General features: G+C 57.5%; 4 protein-coding genes across 4 annotated transcripts; 3 read left to right on the top strand and 1 right to left on the bottom strand.

The window, feature by feature from the left end:
* Window positions 1–4,461: 4,461 nt before the first annotated feature.
* On the top strand, window positions 4,462–7,665 carry B0I36DRAFT_245687 (PAS domain-containing protein; the record flags this gene model as incomplete). Its single annotated transcript, XM_046150174.1, has 3 exons — window positions 4,462–5,382; window positions 5,446–7,269; window positions 7,336–7,665. 3 exons carry the CDS (start codon window positions 4,462–4,464, stop codon window positions 7,663–7,665), a joined length of 3,075 nt encoding a protein of 1,024 aa, XP_046011608.1.
* Window positions 7,666–12,416: 4,751 nt separating this feature from the next.
* Window positions 12,417–14,003, top strand: B0I36DRAFT_374869 (uncharacterized protein; the record flags this gene model as incomplete). Its single annotated transcript, XM_046160315.1, has 1 exon — window positions 12,417–14,003. The coding sequence occupies one exon, from the start codon at window positions 12,417–12,419 to the stop codon at window positions 14,001–14,003; it is 1,587 nt and encodes a 528-aa protein (XP_046011607.1).
* Window positions 14,004–15,550: 1,547 nt separating this feature from the next.
* Window positions 15,551–20,488, top strand: B0I36DRAFT_290880 (P-loop containing nucleoside triphosphate hydrolase protein). The gene is made up of 4 exons (XM_046151717.1): window positions 15,551–17,431; window positions 17,502–18,491; window positions 18,552–19,246; window positions 19,326–20,488. The coding sequence occupies exons 1-4, from the start codon at window positions 15,727–15,729 to the stop codon at window positions 20,055–20,057; spliced, it is 4,122 nt and encodes a 1,373-aa protein (XP_046011606.1). The 5' UTR covers window positions 15,551–15,726; the 3' UTR covers window positions 20,058–20,488.
* B0I36DRAFT_325509 (thiJ/PfpI family protein) lies at window positions 20,489–21,758 on the bottom strand. The gene is made up of 3 exons (XM_046154237.1): window positions 21,320–21,758; window positions 20,943–21,241; window positions 20,489–20,850 (listed from the first exon to the last, which is right to left on the bottom strand). The coding sequence occupies exons 1-3, from the start codon at window positions 21,496–21,498 to the stop codon at window positions 20,633–20,635; spliced, it is 696 nt and encodes a 231-aa protein (XP_046011605.1). The 5' UTR covers window positions 21,499–21,758; the 3' UTR covers window positions 20,489–20,632.
* Between the last annotated feature and the right edge of the window lie 155 nt (window positions 21,759–21,913).

The following is a 21,913-nucleotide window of genomic DNA, read 5'->3' as shown; positions in this document are numbered from 1 at the left end:
GTAGGCGAGCGGATTGCTAGAAAGCCGACAGCTAGGCATTGCTAGAGAGCCAAAACCGGATTTGTCTCCCATAGGCTGGACAGGGATCAGGCCAGGGTCGGATAGGATAGGGTTTCGAGTGGTTGCACGGGGTGCTGCGCCATTGTGTGGGCTGCCAGAATCCCATATGTCTCTGATCGGTATTCGTCTTCGGCATCAAGGGCGGCGTGCACATGTGATGATGACAGGGTCCTGGTTGGCAAAGTGTCCGCGTCAAGTGTGGGTGGGATAACGCGAGAATGATGCTTGGTCATGATTGCTGGCACGAGAGACACAAGTGTCGCAGGGCCGTCACGTTCGACACGATCGGCAAACACAGCTGTGCTGCGCGCGAGGCACGCCAAACGTGATGGAAGGCGTGAAATGAGGCCAGGGCAGTCGTTGCAAGCCCAATGGTTGAAGCAGCTGCGTTGTGGTGTCAAGAAAGCGACCCTTGGCCCATGGATGTCCTATTCCCAAGCTCTCTTGACACTGAAGGCAACAACCATGTTTACTCGTGCTGACGCAGAAGTTCTCGCTCCACGCGAGGGCTGAACAACGAGAGCTCGCAGAAATATAAGCCTCATGGCTTGCATTGTAGGAGGTCTTTTGTCCACAGCCAGCCGGGTCCAGGGCCCTGAACCTACAGACGCCGCCACAATATCTCTCTGGCGAGTCACTTCTGGATCTGCCCAATTTTATTGCTGACCCGTCAGGCACCAAATCAGGCTGGAGCTGGGTAACCAAGACATATCCCATGGTGGCTCCATTGTTGAAACAAGACCAGAACGCGGCACCGAGGGCCCAGCAAACCCACTGCCCCACGTGTTACCGATGTCCCCGGGTGCGGCTGGCTGCTGGATTTGGTCCGTCGGCTTGAGATCAGGACTGCGCTAATTAGGCGCTGCTTGCGAGTTGCCGGTCGGGTCAGCGAGCCGCTGCAACTGCCTCATGGTAATCTCGGTATTCGCCAGCAGAGCAGCGACGGGCGGCAGTGGTGGCCCAAGGGCCAAAGCGGGAAATGGGGTTGGGATTGTAAACTCTGATGCCCACCTGCGCCCTCCCGAGACCCAGCTGGGCGAACAGCGGGGAATGCGACCCAGACATGCATCGACGTCTATCTGGGACATTCATGTTCCAAGTGAAAGGACCAGCAGCGAGCCCAACGGGCGTTGCGATCGGGCACAGGGGCTGGAGGCCAAGCAAATATGCGTCAAGATAAGTGCTGCTGGTCGGGCCTGGTAGCGGCCATCGCCAGCGACGCTAGGCCGCCAATGGTGTCCTGGCTCGCGCAAGGATGGCCCTGTAGCGTGGCACCGCACCAGTTCGACATGGGCGGCTCACCCGCAAGGCCCTGATGGCAATGAGGAGGAGAGTGTCACGATGAAATGGCCAAGACGTCTCTGCCAGGGGATTGAGGGGCCCAGGAGCACGCGTGCATGTTGATGGCCGTTCCGTTTTGATAGCTCCGAGTCGGAAAAACTTACCACGCGACCATTGTTGATGATGGTGATGGAAGTGGTTGCTGCTGCTGCTACTGTTGTTGGCTTGACTTGGCTTGGCTTGCAGGGCCAGGCGGGGTAAGCCAAGGACATCCTGCGATTGTTCGCGGGTGGGATGCAACCAGGACGACCAAGTCTTGATTTCCAGCTTGACGATTAGAGCATGGCTGGTTGGGCAGACGAGGAGGGGTGGCCAATCGAGGCAGATGACCCTCGATGAGGGGTGGTGCCCCAGGGGCCACCAGGATTGGCCCCAAAAGAAGGGGCTTGGCCAGCGCGCAGATGGGCTTTTGTGCGCCTGGGGATGGGATTTCCAAGTCCCCCATCCTGTCTGGTCCCTCCTTGCACTGAGAGCTCCCTCTCGAGCGGCTGGCCGCGTGGCTGCCACCCCGCCATGGATTGATGGGAAGCCTCAATGCTTCAGCACCGCGCTGCCGGGCCAGTGTCTGCGATCGTGCCCCCAGCCAGACCCAAAAAGATGTGGCGCTGCCCGGGCAGCACACCTGCGAACCCACTGCTGGCAGAACATGCTACAGCGCCTGGACCGGTCTTGTGGATTTCCTCAACCCGGCGGTGGCGGAGGGAGATTGCGACCCCGGAGCTCTCACGAGCGCCATCTACAGGCTATCAGCCCGTGCAAGCACGACGAACTTTGGGCAGTGACCAAGGGGCACCCGCCTACGAATGATTCCACATGAGAACCTGCTCCCGTTTCTCGGGCGCTAGGGTTCGTACTTGAAAAGCAGGCTAGCAGATCAAGCACCTGGACAAACAAAGCAGCAATGGCCCTGCGGTGGTCCACCGCGAGCAGGCGAAAGCGTGCAGAGATTTTGCCCCGCGGCGCGTGATTCGAGCTGCGCCGTACAATGAGATGCAGACGATACATGGCCTACGTATGGATTGCATCTGGTAGAGAGACTTACATCAGCGACTGCACATCTGGGTATGCCCAGTTACCGATCCGCAGGTTGCGGCCAAGATGCACCTAAAGGGGATATCTGCTTAACCGGATCTGGGTCTTTTCCAAGCATTTGGCCTGCGCCCGCCGGGTCAATTGCTCCTGTCTATGACATCACGTCCCGGTGGTCAGTGCGCGCGCCTCCCGTCCTTCCGTTCCGGGTGCTCGCCAGATGCCTTGGACAGTGAAATCCCCTCAGCACAAGGACCCGGCCACCCCAGGAAGAAACAATAACGAGCCTGGCTGCAAGAGGACCCTGACGAGGGCCTGCCGACCACTGGCGGCTCGTGCCCTGACACTTGTAGTGGCCAGAACCGCCTTGGCGACGACATGCAGTCCAGGATTCTCAACCCGCACCCATTGAAGGCTGGTCGGGCAGGCAAAAGAGTAGCGAACCCAGGGGATTAGTTGAGGTGCACGAACTGAACCTGACTAAGCGGTACCGACGACGACGCAAGCTTCATCCGCCGCCAGGGAACCAGCTGGAAAGCTCACGCCGAGACATGGAGGTGTGACTGACTACTTCCGGCGCAGGCGGGCATGACATGTCAGCAGCAGTGGCCATTGCGATTTGTGGGATTGCCGTGAAGGATGCTGTCCCTGTCCTGGCCGCATGCTTGATGGTACTGCCACCGTGGCTATCCCTGTCGGCACGCACTTGGGGGAGCTGGATCAGTTGGCGGCGCAAGTTGTCGCCCCCGTCACAGTGCCGCTCCCGCAGCTTGTCTGCTGCAAGACTGCCAAGCAGGGTGAGCAGGTCGCAATCCTCCACGCGAATCAAGAACCCCATACAAGAATCCCTGCATCGAGTGCTTCTGCAGCCCAGGCTCAACCCTACTTGTGAATGGACGCGAGGGCCTAAGGCGGGTGCTTGTGGCCGCCTTCCCGTCTCGAAGTGTAACTGCCCCCTCGCCTCCCGGCCTAGCCAAGCCCAGCCAGTCACTCGCCGCCCGCCCACACCAGTAAGTGTGCACCACTCGCTGCGCACGCCACCGCGCAGCACAACCTGCCAACATCGACTCTGGCCGCCTGCTGCTAGCATTTCCACCCTCTCACCACAACCTCACCCGCAACGGCTCGGCCGCCAAAGCCCTCAGACCTTGCCAGCCACGCCTACGCACACTGCGTCCATCTTGGCCTCCACTGCAACCGCTCCCGCTTTCTATCGCCCAACTGTCCTCGCCCATTCTCGCGTTTACCACGCCGCCGAGGTCCCACGCTTGTACACCGCGCAAGAAGCTCGGAAGCTCCCCCGGCACCCCTCCCTCACTGTGGACAACACGTACGAATCTGCCACAAATTTGTCATCAGTTCTCAGAGGACACATACCTTGAAGACAACCATCACTTGTGGCAGATATTCACGTCTCTGCGGCTAGGTGTCCGCACCGTTCGAGCGAACCGTCGCGGTAATTGTCGCGAAGTATTGTGCTTCGACAGCAGGGCCCTGTCGCCAAAACTACTTTTTCTTGCTTGAAAAGTCGCTGCAACAAGACCTCAAAGATCGACTTGTTGAGTCTTGCTAGACTTCTTACGGACATTTGGCCAACCTACGATATTTCGGCAACATCAGCGATACCTTCGACGAGTTGGAGTCGGTAGATGTGCTCGGGACCCTGCAGTTTTCACAACTTGAACACTCGCCCAACGACAGCTTCAGACCTCCCGCCTCCACGACTTAAGCTGGGCCTCGACCGCACGGCGGCATCACGATTTTTCTTGGCGTCTAGTCGGCAACTTTGTAATCTGACTGCCCATTCACACGGCCCCATTCCGTCCAAAGTTGCATTGCCGTATGTCAACATCACATGATCACTCCCGTCGGCATCTTACAATTTGACCAAAGTTGACAATTTCTTGTCCGACCCTTTTCTAAGGAGCGCGACGCCCTCAGACTTGTGGCAGTCCTTGCGACATCTGTTCGTTCTGTCATTCCTTCGCCCTCCTTCCATGGGCAAGGTTTCATGTGGCCGGAATGGATAATATGTACGGCACTCAGCTCCGTGAGGCGGAGCTGCAACGCCGACATGCTCAGCAGAGGGCACAAAGACGAGCCATACAGACAGTTATGAACAACGCACAGCAGCCGCCGCACTACTCCGCCTTGGACGACAAGGGCGCCGACTCTGCCATGGTCGGCGGCGAGTCTCTTGACGACCTGGTACATACGAACCACCAGGTCATGCATCGACGCAGGAGCCTTCCACAGCAGGCACCATACATGACACAGGCCAGCAATGATCCGAGACGGCTTTCAATGCTCGACTACACAAGCAGCAACGCGATGCACAACGGGGGCTTTGGCGACTATCAGTTCAGCGGCATGACATCACCTGCTGGTACAATGCCTGGCGGCTTCCCAAACATGAACAACAACATGACGATACCAGGTACATCGGGCAACTTCTCGCCACAAGCTATGGTCGCTGAAGATTTCTACAACCCAGACATGGTGGAGAACATGATGGCGTTCTCCAATATGAATATGGAGTCTATGGGACTCGACAACTCGATGACCATGTTTCCAAATCAGCCACTTTCGACGAATATGAGGCCGAACAACGTGGGTGTCATACGGCCAGATTTCAACATGAACATGCCAGGATCAGGCAATACGTTGGGCGACAACGTATCATTAGATAAGCCGGACAGTGTTATGATGAACAACAACGCGCACTTCACCCAGTCCAATCAGAACAACAACCAAAGCAGCAACAACGTGAGCTTGGAGGTGAACATGGCTAATGCGGTCAATTCCTATCCGCCAGCTCTATCTCGGCAAGTCTCACAATTGACAGCGCCTTCCGGCCCATCGCGCACCTCGTCCTATCATTCACCCATGCCGACGGGAAGCGGTTCAACTCCAGACAGCTCACGCAACTCGTCCAACACGCCTGCGTTCCCAGTGACGTCTGCTAGTGCCACGCCCGGTTTCCCTGCGCAAGCGACTATCGGGCCGCAGCCGCAGCCGCAGCCACAGACGAAGACCCCCAAGACCATATACTCCAGGAGCGGCTTCGACATGCTGCGTGCCCTCTGGCAAGTCGCCACTCGCAAAGACCCACAAGTAAACCTCGGCGCCGTCGACATGTCTTGTGCGTTTGTGGTTTGCGATGTGACGATGAACGACTGCCCCATCGTTTACGTATCCGACAACTTTCAAAATCTCACGGGCTACAGTCAGCATGATATCGTGGGACAAAATTGCCGCTTTCTCCAGGCCCCCGATGGAAAGGTCGAAGCTGGCTCCAAACGAGAATTTGTCGACAATGGCGCTGTATACAACCTGAAGCAGAAGATCGCGGAAACGCAAGAGGTGCAGCAAAGTCTCATCAACTACAGAAAGGGAGGCAAGCCATTTCTCAATCTGCTCACCATGATCCCTATTCCTGGGGATACCGATGAAATCAGATACATTGTCGGATTCCAGATCGACCTTGTGGAATGTCCAGATGCAATTGCGTCGGCGCAGGGTGCTGGTTCCATGAAGGTCAACTACAAACACAGCGATATTGGGCAGTACGTATGGACCCCACCGCCTTCGAGTCAGTGGGAGCCTGAGAATGGCCAGACTCTCGGCGTTGATGATGTCTCTACCCTCCTGCAGCAGTTCAATCCACAGGGCGCAGTGTCGGACTGGCACAGACAGTCTTGGGACAAGATGCTTCTCGAGAACGCCGACGATGTGGTCCACGTTCTGTCACTCAAGGGCCTGTTTCTCTACCTTTCACCCTCTTGCAAGCGCATTCTTGAGTACGATGCTACAGAGCTGGTTGGCAACTCGCTGTCCACCATTTGCCATCCCTCAGACATTGTACCTGTCACGCGCGAACTGAAAGACACGACCAGTGGAAACTCAGTCAACATAGTATTCCGAATTGCCCGGAAACACAGTGGCTATACTTGGTTCGAAAGCCACGGGTCCCTCTTTGTCGAGCAAGGCAAGGGCCGCAAATGCATCATTTTGATTGGGCGGAAACGACCTGTACTGGCTTTGAGTCGACGTCAGCTTGAGAGCCACGGAGGCATCGGCGATTCCGAGCTCTGGACCAAGCTTTCTACTTCTGGATTGTTTCTCTTTGTGTCCGCAAATGTTCGGTCGCTACTCGACCTACAACCAGACAAGCTCGTCAACACCAGTATTCAAGAGCTCATGCGAAAGGAGTCGCGCCCAGAGTTTGGAAGGGCGATCGAAAAGGCACGGCGGGGCCGTATAGCTACCGTTAAACACGAGGTGCAGAATCGCCGCGGTCAGGTCCTCCAGGCACAAACCACGCTGTATCCGGGTGACGCTGCGGAAGGGGCGAAGCCCACTTTCATCTTGGCCCAGACGAAGCTCCTCAAGGCGTCGTCTCGTAGCACTGCTTCCACAGCTTCCTCGACTGGTCGTCAGAGCGCAACTTCAACCTCACAATCTCTAGTCCCTTCTACAGCACAATCGAAGTATAGCGATGGAGGTGCAGGCTTAATCTCGGCACCTGGTGGGGGTGTGGCACCAGGGAATCAGGATCACTTTCTGGCATCAGAAGACAACATTTTCGACGAGCTCAAGACGACACGCTGCACGAGCTGGCAGTACGAACTTCGACAAATGGAGAAAGTCAATCGTATACTGGCCGAAGAGCTTCACGGGCTTTTGTCGAACAAGAAGAAACGCAAGAGAAGAAAGGGCGTTGGCAATGTCGCTCGTGACTGTGCCAACTGCCACACTCGCAATACTCCAGAATGGCGGAGAGGTCCAAGTGGCCAGAGAGATCTATGCAACAGCTGTGGCCTTAGGTGGGCGAAGCAGGTATTTCCACCCCAAATCGGATCCTTTGTTCCAAACGTAATTGCTAACAAGTGTTGTGATGGATAGACCGGTAGAGTCTCACCACGAAACTCTTCTCGCGGAGGCAATGACAACGCAAGCAAGAAGTCCGCGTCGCCCATCCACTCGTCTCCCCTACATAAGGAAGTCAACAGTAAAGATGCCAGTATACTGGGAAGGGGGTCAGAAGCAGACCCGAGCTTCAACAACATGGTCCGCTCAGTACCCAACACGGATGCTGCCCAGAGCGACATTTCTGCCGACCCCAACAACCCCCCGAAGAGTCACGTTCCGCCGCCTAGTCAGCCACTTCTCGAAGGGGGGGCTGCCGGGAGTGCGATGACGGCAATCCAGGAGGAGCGTGAGGTCAGCATGTGAGAGCATGATATCTCTCCTGCAACGCTCGCACATCACAAACGAATCCTGGCTAGCACATGACAGCACCTTCGATATTTTTACCCAAACTCTCGTGTCCTCCACATTTCTCTCAGCCTCACGATATCCTTCCGCATTGATGACTAGGCACGATTGATACCACGATTATTTGATTTTGGCTTGCTTCTTGGTTCACCTCATTACTTTAGAGCTTCGCTGGGCGCAACGGGCTGAGTGTATTGGGAAAGCGTGGTAAAAACCCATTTTTCGGTGTCATGTTTTCTGAAGTACCAATTGATACATAGAAGGAAGGTTAGGCGGGGAAAAGGGCCAAATCCTGGGGAAAGCATACTCGTGTCTTCTCAGGGACATGTGGAGATGTATCTGTACGAACGTTAGGGAACCAATAAATAAGTGGCTGGCCATTTGACATTAAGGGATTCCTGCAGATCGGCCTGACGTCTGCATACGGGAAGCGTTATAACTATGCGATCCGGCTTGCGCATCGCGGCATCAAAGGAGTCAGTCACACTTCTCGAAACGCCATATAACATGTCTATTGACAGTTGAATTCAGATTACTTGTGGATTGCAACTTAGCATGGCGCTGTCGTGTTTGTAGGTCACTGTTGTGCTTAGACATCTTTTTGGGGGGGCAGCCACCAGCACCTCTTGATCGCTTTTAGCAGCTCTGCTGTTTGGAGTTTTTTTTTTTTTTGTCGTATGCCGCTCTGATACGGACAGCGTCTTGAAGTTTTCGGGTATATGAAGTTGGAAGGCTTCGCCTCGACCTTGAGATCTGCCTTGCCTTGCCTTGCCTTGCTTCATGAGCTGTGTTACTTACTGTATTTGCGTCTTCTGAGAGAGGAACGGGACAGACGGAACAACATAGGTCGAACTCTTTTACTTTGGCGAAGCCCCCCCCCCCCCCCCTTTTCTTTTTTTTTAACCAAATCTCCCGAGCGTCATCTACCTTGTTGGTATTTCCCGCACCGCGAATCGCTTCGCTTTGCCGGTCTCAACAGTTTGGAACCCACAGTTCTCTGTCTGGGGTTGTGTGCATGCGTCCATGCATGCATGCAATCCTGCGACCCGGGTCATCCTCGGCATCCTTCCGGGATATTTACAGCTGCTTTGATGCAGAAAAAGTGAGTTCGCAGAGAGTGAGGGGGAACCAATGTAGTGTGTAGGTAGGCAGGACCGTTGAGCTCTGTAGGAGCACGGTTCTCGAGAAGAAAACAAAGAGAAGAATTGGCGTGCCAATAGTTGCAAGGATGACGTGGATGGTCTTGTCAGAGTGAATGAGAAGTCTGGGGGTAGCGGAGAGGGCGAGGTCTGGGAGATGTGCAGCCATGCCGCTGTCAAGCCTGGGCCTTTGTCGTCGAGTCCTTTGATGGTGGGATGTACCTTCTGAGTTGTCAGGGAGGTTGCAAGGCTCTTTGCGGTGGCTGCCAACTCTCCGCGTGCGCACCCAAAGTAAGGTACGCGTAGGCAGGACAGCCAAACTGGATGGTTGAGGTACCTGCAAGTCACCCTGTAATATGCCTCCCTTCTCTACAAATCATGACCAATTCGGTGCATGTTGCGACGACCTTGGCTCAATCCAGTCGTTGAGGGACAATTAATTGCTACCCTCTGTGCCCCCGATCGTGTTCAAGGGCAGTCGCCATGTCATGCGGCAAGCATTTGAATTGGGCACTTCGACATCCCAGGGAAGCTGGATGCCAGCGTGTGACTGTTGTTCTTGGTGGCATACACAAAAGGCCAGTCCTCACAGCGACCAACTCACCGCTGACATAGACAACAACCTTTCTGGTCTCTGGATGACGCTTTCACTGCCTCATCTCGACGCCAGAACCTGTCCCACATTGTTCCTGCCAATGCGGCCGGCAGGCCAACAAGACTACCACCTAGAGGTGCTACCGAAGTACCCCCTTCGACACGGGCATCTTTTGCCGGCGACTTGCTCAGGTGATCAAGCACCGGCGGCACCGAGACCGGCGAAGATATCATGAAGCGTTTGTTCCCCAACAATCACGCTTGGCCGATTTCGATGTCCTGCATACTAAAGGTCAAGTGTTGTCTCGGGGGCCGCCGAAGGTGCTGCTGCACTCGTGTTTTGGCCGCTTTTAGCAGATCTCGGACAGCTAGCAAGGAACCATCACTGAGCTAGCAACAGCGGCCGATCAATGGTTGAGGTTATGTTCGCTGGCCAGTCGACAACACAAGACACCTTCTAGCAATGACACTGTCCCTGTGACTGCAAAATTGGGGTTTGAGAGACGCATTGATATCCACCTTGTCACACCGCAATATCAGATTTCTGTCAGAACCCTTCATAGTGACCTGCGCGGAAATCACCGTTGTCACTTTGGAGAGGGAACGCATACGCCTGGGTAGCAGGCGACGACCATCCTGGGAGGCGGGCGAGCAAGCGAAACATCACTTCCAAACGACACAGCTAGGCAACGAAGCCTATACCACCACATTCACAACCGATCACGACCGAAACGCGGTCTATCAGCAGCCAAGGAAACTCTCGATTCAGCCCGTGACGTGTATGGCGGCAGACATGAGCTGCCCTGCCTGCCCATGCATCATCGGCAGCGCCGCTGATGACCAGCTTCCAAGCGGTGCCCAAGCGAACAGCCCGTGATTTTTACAGAGCTGTTTTCTTGTCGCCCAGTGGTGCTCCTGCAGCACGTGTACTGGCGATGGCCAATGATCGTGTCTGCGCAGAGCCGGCCAGGTTCGTTGGATTTGTCACGATCGAGTAAAAAGCTTGCTCTGTGGGCTCATGCAGGAAGCGAAAGCGTCGCCAGAACTCAGCCGGCCCAGACCGCGGCACTGAGGTGGAGCAAGAGTTTGGAGGACGTTCAAGAACGAAGCGCGAGACCAGGGCTGGCCAATCAGGTCCTAGGGCGTTACTCGATTGTTACTCGATGAGATCGAGCAACACGTTGGCGGCCCGCCCTTTTCAGAATCTCAACCGGCGGACCTGGCGGTCAAAGAACCAGAGAAGGCGCTCAACTCCGGAGAAACCAGGATAGCTAACGGAATGGTCCGTCCAAAGCTGCATGAACCATTGGAGCATAGCCCGACGGCGCGAACGTTATCGTGAATCGTCATTGACGTCGACAGCCAGGGTGAGGCTGAAGTACGACGAGTCGAAGTGACGGGCTCGGAACCGCTCAGAGGCTGACACGGACACTGCAATGTTGGGAGGCTTGCCTCATTGTCTACCGTGGCAAAGACCTGGGCCACTGCGGTTTGGCAGTCGTGTGTCGGGTCGGGCGCAGACGGGGACGAGCAAAGAGCTCCGCCGCGAAAACAACGGGCAGGGAGAGGCAGACTTATTAGGCTAGCACGAAGGGGAGAGTCTAGAGCCTAGCCCAGGGGAAAGGCACTCGTTCTGACGAGCTTCGGCCAGCTCCGATGGGTGGGCGTCGACGACACTTACGTACCAGAATGACGGTGCCCCGCTAGACAAGGGCCGCCCCGCCCTCTCTCAGATGCATGCAAGCCGCCGATCGGTCCCTGCTTTTCCCTGTCCACTTGTCTGAGGAATTAGTAGTGGTTGTTGTTGATGCTCAGTGGGAGACGACGGCGACCAGATGTAGAGGCAGATCCGCGCAAGCGACCGGTGTTGCGTGCCTCAGGCATCAAGTGTCGCCCAATGAGCACCTGCAGAGGGGTCCGGCCGCCTCGTTATCTGGAGGGACTGGCCGATCTAATTATCGCAGGCGTAGGAGGGTTCCCGATGCGGCCTGGCGCGGCGTGGCACAGGGACAAACAAGCCTGAGAGTTTGCATGTGCGGGCATTTTCTTATCAGCAGCCAGCCAGCAAACGCGGCAACCACCACCGGCCACCAGCCAACCAGAAAGCCCGCATGATTCTCCTTCGGGCAGGCAGCGCGGCCTTATCGCGGTTGCCATTATGTAGTCGGCCGACTCTCTGACACGGGGCCGCCGCAGCGATTCGTGACAGATAAGCCGCTTATCTGGAGATACTCGCTCTTCCTTCCTCTGCCCGGAGTTCCTGAAGTGTGCGTGCTCGTGTCAACTTGCGGGAGGGTGCCTCGCGTTGCCGAGGGGCCTCGAGCAGCAGGCACAACAGGCTCCAGGGCTGCCTCGACCGACCCGGCGGATTGCCGTCCCGCCTCCAGACGACCAAGCCGGGCGCCCTGCCCTCTCCTCTCCAGCTGGAGAACACGAACCGGCCGGAACTTGCTGTGGATTAGTGGCTCCGAGAATAGGTCCCTTACCTTTCCATTACTCGATTGTATCCTCTGCCCTGTCGTCGTTGTCGTCGTGTTCCACCCCCCTTCCAGACTCCTGCCCGCCGCACCATCCGTTGGGTTGGCGGCACTCCCCGGCTTTTGGCTGTCTTGCTGCAAGCCTCCCCCTGCACGTCTGTCTGCAAACCCACTCCCGAGACCCTTCTTCTCCTTCTTTTCCCCATACTTGCTGCTGCTGGTGCCGAACAGGTGACAGCAGTGCTCTTGTGAACTAAAAGGCCGTGACCGCCCTGTCCCCCGTCAGCCAGAGACAGATCCTTCAACCTTCTTTCCCTCTCCACCATTCCATTACTTCCATATCTCACCTCAGACTTCGCTCGCTCCTTGATATACACAGCTCTGTCACCCTTAGCACTGGACACCACCTCTTACACCACTACCACCACCACCACCACCCCTGGTGACCGATACATACCACACAACAATGGCGGTGCCGACCGGATCCGATGCCGAGCCGATGACGGTCCTCGTCTCGACCCGGGCCGTCCTCACCCTCCCTGACGGCACCCTCACCCTCACCCCGGCCACCATCATCGTCTCCTCCAGCACCGGCAAGATAGTAGATACCAAGTCGGAGGTCCTTCCCAGATCAGCCTTCCCCTCCTCAGTGGCCTACGTCGATCATGGCTCCAAGCTGCTCATGCCCGGCCTCGTCGACGCACATGTCCACCTCAACGAGCCCGGCCGGACCGAGTGGGAGGGCTTCAACACCGGCACCCGCGCGGCCGCCTCGGGCGGTGTGACCACCGTCATCGACATGCCCCTCAATGCCATCCCGCCAACCACCACGATGCATGGTTTCCGGGAGAAGCTCGCCGCCAGCCAGGGCCAATGCTGGGTCGACGTAGGCTTCTACGGCGGCGTGATCCCGGGCAACGCGGACGAGCTGCTGCCCCTCGTTGAGGCCGGCGTGCGTGGTTTCAAAGGGTTTCTGATCGAGTCTGGTGTCGACGAGTTCCCCTGTGTCTCGTCAGGCGACATTGCTCTGGCCATGGAGAAGCTCAAGGACTCGCCGACCACCCTCATGTTCCACGCCGAGATGATCCCGCCCATTGCGGCGTCCGTCGGTGACGCCGTCACCTCGTCCGAGCCTCCGCTTGCCCCCAGCGGCGACCTCAAGGCGTACAAGACGTTCCTCGAGTCCCGGCCGCCCTCGTTCGAGACCTATGCGATTGACGAGATCGTGTCGCTGGCGCCGCTGGCCCCCAAACTGCACCTGCACATTGTCCACCTCTCCGCCATCCAGGCCATTCCAATCCTCAAGCAAGCCCGCGCTGAAGGCATCAACATCACCGCCGAGACGTGTTTCCACTACTTGGGCCTGGCCGCGGAGAACGTCGAGGACGGCGACTGCCGGTACAAGTGCTGCCCTCCGATCCGGGAGCAGCTTAACCAGGACGGCCTGTGGGACGAGCTGGTGGCGGCCGACTCGTGCATCCGCACCATCGTGTCGGACCATTCCCCCTGCACACCCGAGCTCAAGCTCCTCCCGCGCCACCTGCAGAGCCTCGACCGCCCGGGAGTCCCGCACTCCGACTCGGGTGTCGACATGAGCGCCGACTTGCGCCGGGCCGCGCAGGAAACCAAGCAGGCGGCCACGCTGGCCTCAGGGACCGGAGACTTCTTCGCGGCGTGGGGCGGCATCTCGTCGGTCGGGCTGGGCCTTCCGATCCTCTATTCTGCGGCCAAGAAGCGCGTGGCGGCGGGCGCCAGCGCGTCGTCCGTCCCGAGCGTGCTGGACATTGTGCGGCTGTGCTGTGTTGCGACGGCGGCGCAGGTTGGGCTATCGCACTGCAAGGGCGCGCTCAAGCCCGGGATGGACGCGGACATCTGCGTGTTTGACGACAGCGAGGAGTGGACGCTACAGTCGGCGGGGATGCACTGGAAGAACCGGTGCTCGCCATGGGAGGGACACCAATTTACCGGCCGGGTCAAGGAGACATGGCTGCGCGGCACAAAAGTGTACGAGCACGGCGCCGGCAAGATGGGGTTCGTGACAGATGCGCCAGTCGGCCGGGCCATCACGGAGAAGAGGTTTGCGTAGATGGAGGGCGCGTCCGTGGACAATGGGACGACGCCTCGATGGGAGCAGGCAGGATACATGCATGCATGGACGCACGCATGTATGCATGGCGCACGGGAGTTGTGTGGAATTGGGCAAATGCATATCGGAACATGGAATAGCATAGCGCTGATTTTGAATGACTACTTCAACACTACTTAGTTACAGACGACCAGAGAAGCAATCAATCATAGTCCTCGTCTGCCATGTTCCCAGCGCAATACCCCGCGCGTTCGCAACCGTGCCTGTCTAGGAATAGACACCAGCAAGCAGCACGCCTCACCAATGAAGCAAAGGGTTTGAAACAGCAGCGGGAAATAAGCTCCTCAGGGCTCTTGTGAGACTGATGCAACCCGCCCCAAACCCTCTATGCGGCGTGGGAGCAGCTGGGCAGCGGAATGGCCCCAACCACACAACCCGCCGTCTCGATCCATGAATTCGACAAGACAGCCTCGGACTGGCATCCAGTCGGGACTGGACGAGCTGGGGGGGGGGGGGGGCGACGCACGCCCTTCTCGGATCCGGGCCGTGAGAAAGCTCGCTTTTGCATGCGAGGTGTGGGGTCAGCTAGCGCAGCCGTGGGAAGGTGCTGACCCCTGCCCTGCCCTGCCGCCTGCTTCTGGCGCGAGATGCGGGAGCTTTTTTCCAGAAGGGGTCCAGCACTTTTTTGCCTGCGCCTTCTACTGTACGCTTGGGCGGCACGGGGCTTGCTGACTGGCTGCTGTCCAAGAGAGCCAACATGTGGCCCGATGGGGGCCGATGGGGGGCCAGAATGGGATGGGTGGCCTGTTTGTGGTCAGCATACGGTGCGGGTTTTCCCTGATGGTGTATTATGCTCGGATACTTTGTAGTGTAGGGCTCGCTGTCCATGACCACCATCTTGGCTCTTTGCTGGGCTGGCACACAAAGGTTTCCGAGGCCCATGCCATGTTGGGGGGATGCCATTCTGGTCCTGATATTATGGACAGAGAGTATGGGCATGTGTGGCCCGCCCCACGACGACAGGCGTGCTTGCCGCCAAGCTCGGGTAGACGCGCTGCTCGCCTCCACTTGTCCTCGCATACGCTACCTTATGCTCAGGTGGCTCCATTTGCATGGGCCGGATTGGCCAATGCGGACAGTGATTCATCAAATGTCGACGGCTTCTGGCCTGAGGCCAGCAAGCAGCCGCGCCCAGCTTGACTGCTTTAAGTACTTCCAAGTTTAGGGTTGAAGGTCCTCCATTGTATATCATAGTATGGGATGTGGGGACGCAATGGCAATCCGACCCGAGCGGTCTAGTGTTGTGCATCTTGCCGCCCCCCGGGCACATCCTTAACTGGCTTCCCGGTCCATACGACCCTGGCTTGTCCGGTCCGAGATTCAACGTCGACAGGGTCCTTGGTTGATACGAGTAACAACGCGCCGCTGGCCCCCTGCCTGGCAAGGGCCTACCTTGGTAGGTAAAGGACCAGTCGCAGCCTTTCCACAAATAATCTCTCCATCCCTGAGGCACATCTTCAGACCAAATGCCATCTTCCTCTGGTTCTGCTTCGAAAAGACAACGCAGAGTCTTGCCAAACAGCCCCCCCAGATGTCGCCTGTCTACGACGCCCTTGCATAGCGTTGCGTCGTAGCTTCGACTGAACAGCGTACAACTTCTGTATGGACATGCTGGGGTGCTCGTGATAGATTGCGAGATTTCCTGGGCACCATATCCGCCATAATGTCGGTCGACGGCGAAAAGGACCCCTCGCTGGCTCAGCCCGGCGACACGGGCTCGACGACCGATCTGGAGAAGAACGATGCCGCCAGCGCGGTGACACCTCTGCCAGACACGACCTCGCCGCAGCAGCAGAACCAGTCACACTTGCCACTGTCCACGGCCGCCCTCTCGCTCGCCGACGTAGAGCCCGTCGATGTCCAGGTCCGGAGCCTGGGCGTGTCAGTCGACACATCGCCGTCCATCCTCGAGCCTTCGACTTATCCTGACCTCTTCCGCAGCAAGTTTGGCAGCGGGCAGGGTGGCCCGACGACCAAACATCTCCTCTCGTCACTCGATGCCTCGCTCAAGCCAGGTACTCTGACGGCCATCATTGGTGGCTCGGGCAGTGGCAAAACCACAGCACTCAACACCATTGCCGAGCGTGTGGCCAGCTCGCGGCTATCGCAGTCTGGACGGATCACGTTCAACGGTGTCGAAGGCGTCCACCATGTCCGGCATGCCTATGTGCTACAGCAGGACATTCTTCTCCCCACCCTCACGGTCAGGGAGACGCTTCTTTACGCAGCAAGGCTCCGCTTGCCATCCCCTGCCACGCACGAGGACCGTGTCCGGATCGTGGAGGAAGTGATCCTGGAACTCGGCCTCAAGGACTGCGCCAACACTCGCATCGGAAACAGCGAGCACCGTGGCTGCAGCGGCGGCGAGAAGCGACGGACCAGTATAGGCGTCCAGCTTCTCGCAAACCCTTCTGTCCTCTTCCTCGACGAGCCGACGACCGGCCTCGATGCTACCAGCGCGTACCTGGTCGTCAAGACCCTCAAGGCCCTGGCCAACCAGGGACGAACGATCGTGACGACTATCCACCAGCCCCGATCCGAGATCTGGGATCTCTTTGACAATCTCCTGGTTCTTTCCAGGGGCAGCCCCGTGTACTCGGGCAGCACGAAAGAATGCGTCTCGTACTTTGCCAGCCTCGGATTCCAGCTGCCGCCATTTGTCAACCCTGCCGAATTCGTCATCGACCAGGCGGCCATAGACAATCGGACCCCCGAGCTCGAGGCGGAAAGCACAGAACGAGTTCAGAGACTCAAAGCCCACTGGATCGACCAGGCTGAGAAGCGCTTCGCAGACCTGCCATCCCGCACTGACGAAAAGGGCCGTCTAGGCAAGAGGGCCAAAATCTCGCAGAGCGTCGGCTTCGTGAGACAGCTGACGGTCTTGACGGACAGGACTTTCAAGGTCACCTACAGGGACCCCATGGGCATGGCAGGAGCCCTGATCCAGACGGTCGTGATGGGAGTTGTCATGGGATACGTCTTCTTCGCGCTGCCCTCAGACCTGTCGGGCATCCGCTCACGCCAAGGTGCCCTGTACATCGCCCTCAACTTGCAACCTTACTTGTTTCTCGTGTTCGAGATCTTCAGGCTCACCGTGGATGCGCCAACGTTTGATCGGGAGAGCAGCGAGGGGTGTGTAACTGCCCTTCCTTTCCTCCTCTCGCGACGGCTGGCGAGGATGTTCACAGAGGACGTGCCGGTCTGTGCCATCTTCAGCATCATCTTCTACTTCATGGCAGGGTTCGAGGCCGATGCTTCCCGATTTTTGCAGTTCTTTGCTGTGGTTCTGCTTAATCACTACATCATTGTGATGCTTGCGGCCACTGCTGTGTCCGTGGTCCGGAACTTCGCTGGTGCTGGCCTGATTGGTAAGTTTGCAGGCCCTTTCTAACTTGCTGCTATGCCCATGCTCGGCTCACTGACGAGTGTATATAACAGCCAACCTGGCCTACACTTTGCAAAGTATGGCTTGCGGATACTTCATCAACGTCGAAACTTTACCCGTCTATGTGAGATGGCTGAAGCACATCACCTACATGTACTACGCCTTTGGAGGGCTTTGCGCGAACGAATTCGAGGACAGCTTCTACGAGTGTCCGTTGGAGGGTGGCGAGGCCAATCCCGGCTGTGTTCAGTATACAGGCCCATACATCATGGCAAGTCTGGGATTCCAAGAAGACTGGCAGGTGGAACGCTTCGTCATCCTGGTCGCTTTTGTCTTGTTCTTCACGTTGCTGTCGTGGATTGGCTTCGGCTTCCTCAAGGTCGAGATGACCATTGCTCGAGCCCGAACCTCCACCAAGGATCTTTCCGTCGGACGCGAGAAGATGACGGCGCGGTCCATTCAGCAGGTGCGGGCCATCGATGTCGACCTCGCAGGCTACTCTCTCGCCATCAAAAAGCGCACGGCACTGGGCAGGACCTTGCCTACAAAGGTCATCGTCAACCCAGTCACAACCACTTTCCAGTCCGGCAGACTAAATGTCATCTGCGGCCCCTCCGGTAGCGGCAAGACAAGTCTTCTGAACGCTTGCGCCTTGCGGCTGAAGAACAGCATCGGCACGCGATACGAGACTGGCGGCAAGCTCATGTTCAATGGTGCAGTGCCACACGAGTCCGTGGTGAGGTCGGTCGTCTCCTACGTATGCCAAGATGACGACGCGCTGCTGCCGTCCCTGACGGTCCGGGAAACCTTGCGGTTCAGTGCCGGCCTGCGGCTGCCCTCGTTCATGAGCAAGGAGGAGAAGAACCGCCGGGCCGAGGAAGTGCTCTTGAAGATGGGGCTCAAAGAGTGCGCCAATGTGCTCATCGGAGACGACCAGGTCAAGGGCATCTCTGGCGGTGAAAAGCGGCGCGTGAGTATTGCCGTGCAAATCTTGACGGATCCTCGGGTTCTGCTTCTCGACGAGCCGACGAGTGGTCTCGATGGTAGGTGTTCTGCTTCTGTGAAATTAGTCAAACAACACTTGTAACTAATGCCCGAGACAGCGTTTACTGCGGCCAGCATCATGGAAGTGCTGCACGGCTTGGCCAACGAAGGCCGGACCCTGATCCTGACAATCCACCAGGCTCGTTCAGATCTGTTTACGCACTTTGGAAATGTCCTACTCCTCGCTCGCGGTGGGCAGCCGGCATATGCCGGTCCGGCAAAAAACATGCTTGCCTACTTTGCCAGCCATGGCTATCACTGCCCAGAGCACACAAACCCTGCCGACTACGCATTAGACCTCATCACGGTCGACTTGCAAGAGGAGTCTCGCGAAGCCGAAAGTCGGCTGCGTGTCAACAACATGATTGAGGCGTGGGCTCGAGCGGATCGTGACAGGTGGATGTCCGACAAGACGCCCGCTGCCGAACCGAGCAGCACGACAGGCGGTTCCGCTACGGATAATGAGCCAGTCGACGATCCGGCGGCACCGCCGAGGTCATCGCTGAATCGGAATGGAAAGAGCGAGCTCGCCACGCCGGCGGAGCTAGGAGCGCTTGTGGTCCAGAGAGCGTCCTTCACGACGGCTTTGCCGCTCCTGTTCCATCGGGCGCTCATCAACATTCGGCGCCAACCCCCGGTCATGTTGGCGCGGACGATGCAAGTGCTTGGCCTGGGGATAGTGCTCACACTCTTCTTCTCCCCACTTGGGTATGACTTTTACAGCGTGCAGAGCCGCGTAGGCTTCATTCAGGAGGTATGCTCACCATTTCGACAACTTCATGATTTCTCAGTCTCAATGAATGGTTCTGAGCTTGGGCTAACTTCTGACATAGATCGGCGCATTCTACTTTGTAGGCATGCTTAACAACATCGCCGTGTACATCGCCGAGCGAGACGTCTTCTACCGCGAGGACGATGACGGCGTGTACAGCATCGAGTCTTTCCTGACCGTGTACACGATCCTCGAGCTGCCCTTTGAGATTGTCTCGTCTCTCATCTTTGCCGTCCTGGCCACCTTTGCCGTCAACCTGCCGCGGACGGTCGAGTCGCACTTCTCCGTGGCCCTCGCGTGCTTCGCCATCGTCTCGTGCGGCGAAAGCCTCGGCATCATCTTCAACACGCTGTCCCGCCACGCGGGCTTTGCCGTCAACATTGTCTCTACGCTCCTCTCCGTCGCCCAGACCATGAGCGGCATCATGAGCATCGACATGCCCCGTGTGTTTGTCATCTTCAACTACCTCTCGCCCATCAAGTACGCCACCGCGTTCCTCATGCCCTACACCCTGCGCGGCATCGATTTCACCTGCGAGGACTCCCAGCGCCTCCCCACCACTGGCCAGTGCCCGATCGAGACGGGAGACGACGTGCTCGAGCTGTACAAGATGACCAACGACACGCCCATCGTCGACGTGGGCACGCTGCTGGGGCTCGTGGTCGCGTACCGCGTGCTCGCGTGGGCGGTGCTCCGGATCGTCCGCACCAGGTGGAAGAGTCTGCTGCACAAGCAGCGTGCTTCTTCTTTGGCGGCGGCAGCTGCGCCGGCGGCAGGGGCACCCTCATCATAGCCTCCCCCTCCCTCCGCCAACCGAACAACGTACGTGGTGAACTGCGGCGAGTGTTGATGAACGGCAGTGCTTTGGCGAAGGTGGCCGCATCGTCGGCACAAAACCCGTGACGGTTTTCCCACATTGTGGCCGTTGGCTCACCACACCTTGGTTGTTTGTTTGTTTGTTTGTTGCCTCATGAATTTGCATATCCCATCAAGTTATACCCTGCATTTATATTTTAAACCCCATCTCACCGCGACAGCACAGCGATAGTTCCTCTTTTCAATGACACGCTTCATAGACCAGCCAGCCGCGACCCGTCATTTCGAATAGCCAAATTCCCCACCTGCCCTCCTCAAAGTGTATATAACTTTGCCCAACCGGCTTCTATTAATGCATCATCGTCCCCTCCACTGCACGAGGCATACAATTTACTACTGGAAACGCCAATGTCCGGGTGTTGATCATAATCTCATTATACTATTTTTTTTTATACGTGACGTAGCGCCATAATAATAAAGAACGCTGCTTCTCCTTCTTCTTCTTTTGTCTTAATTTCTTGCTTTTGACAACCAAAAGAGAAAAAGAACCGCTCAAACGCCAATGGCCTTTGCGAGCTCCTCGCCAAGCTTCTTGCCGCTGGCCGGGTTTTGGCCGGTGATGAACTTGCCACCGTCCTGGACGACGACCTTCTCGCCCCACGGCTCGGCGGCCTTGGTGTAGGTCGCGCCCTTCTTCTTCAGCTCGTCCTCGAGCATGAAGGGCATGTATGGCGAGAGCTGGACCTGGTCCTCCTCAACGTTGCTGAAGCCTATTATAGTCGCAGAAAAGACGTGGTTAGCCAGGCTTCACAAGCCATGCAATGGAAGGCAACCTTGCTAAAGGAGAATGGGGGTTGCTTACCAGTGACGGTCTTGCCTTCGAGGATGTGCTTGCCGTCCGGGCGGACAACGTTGACAAAGACGGCCGGGCCGTGGCAAACGGCCGAGACTGGCTTACCCGCGTCAACGAACTCGTTGATCAGGGCAATCGAGTCCTTGTCGGTGGCGAGGTCGAACATGGGGCCGTGACCACCCGGGTAGAAGAGCGCGGCGTATTCGGAGGCCTTGCCGAGGTGCTCGCTAATCTTGGAGGTGTTTTTCCACAGACTCGACTTGGTATTGAGGAATTCTTGTGCGGCGGCGTCCTGCTTGAACATCTCGCTACGACAAACGGGCCACACGGTCAGCTCTGCCTCTTGGGGTGGGCAGGAATGTCGTCGAACCAGGGCATTCACTTACACCGAGGCAGGGTCGAGGGGAGCCTCACCACCCTTTGGGGAGGCGACGACAATCTCAACGCCCTTGGAGGTGAGGACGTCGTGGGGGTGGGAGAATTCTGGCAGGTACCAGCCGGTCGGCTTGTTGGCACCGTTCATCTCGCCGTGAGAAGTAAGGACAACAAGAACTTTGGGAGCCATTGTGAGGATAGTTGGTTGTGTGAATGGGGGAGTGTTCGCGGCGTGTGGGGCTGTCGCAAGGTTGTAGTAGGACTTTACAGGACTCGTGGTGATGTGTATACGAAGGAATCAGCAGGATGGAGCCCTGAGACAGAGAAGACCAGCTGTGTCGGTCTTATACAAAAGTCGAGCGTAGACAGTGTGGGGTTGAGCGCGTGAGGCTCAGCAACCTCTCTGGCCATGGGCACACACACAGGACCACCCGCGTGTGGGAATCGATCGAGCTTGCTCATGATCAAGAGAGCTCCCCACCAGAGCTCTGCGCTGGCCCGTCATGGGTCCCCACCATTGTCACTCGTTCTGGCTAGCTGTGCGTGCGGCAGTTGTCGCTGACGGCCTGGCCCTGGTCGGCACCCATGCCGGATCGGTCACTAAC

This window comes from Microdochium trichocladiopsis (genome assembly GCF_020744255.1).
Source record: "Microdochium trichocladiopsis strain MPI-CAGE-CH-0230 chromosome Unknown B0I36scaffold_6, whole genome shotgun sequence".
In the NCBI taxonomy this organism is placed as follows: domain Eukaryota; kingdom Fungi; phylum Ascomycota; class Sordariomycetes; order Xylariales; family Microdochiaceae; genus Microdochium; species Microdochium trichocladiopsis.
The sequence above is the reverse complement of the archived record's forward strand: the minus strand, read 5'-3'. Positions and strand labels throughout refer to the sequence as shown.

Bases quoted from the DNA above. Each gene is read 5' to 3' on its own strand.
- B0I36DRAFT_290880 (XM_046151717.1), top strand. From the start codon at position 15,727: ATGTCGGTCGACGGCGAAAAGGACCCCTCGCTGGCTCAGCCCGGCGAC. The intron at 17,432-17,501 runs GTAAGTTTGCAG...TGTATATAACAG, and splicing joins CGCTGGTGCTGGCCTGATTG to CCAACCTGGCCTACACTTTG. The intron at 18,492-18,551 runs GTAGGTGTTCTG...TGCCCGAGACAG, and splicing joins GCCGACGAGTGGTCTCGATG to CGTTTACTGCGGCCAGCATC.
- B0I36DRAFT_325509 (XM_046154237.1), bottom strand. From the start codon at position 21,498: ATGGCTCCCAAAGTTCTTGTTGTCCTTACTTCTCACGGCGAGATGAAC. The intron at 21,242-21,319 runs GTAAGTGAATGC...CGTTTGTCGTAG, and splicing joins CCCCTCGACCCTGCCTCGGT to CGAGATGTTCAAGCAGGACG. The intron at 20,851-20,942 runs GTAAGCAACCCC...CGACTATAATAG, and splicing joins CGAAGGCAAGACCGTCACTG to GCTTCAGCAACGTTGAGGAG.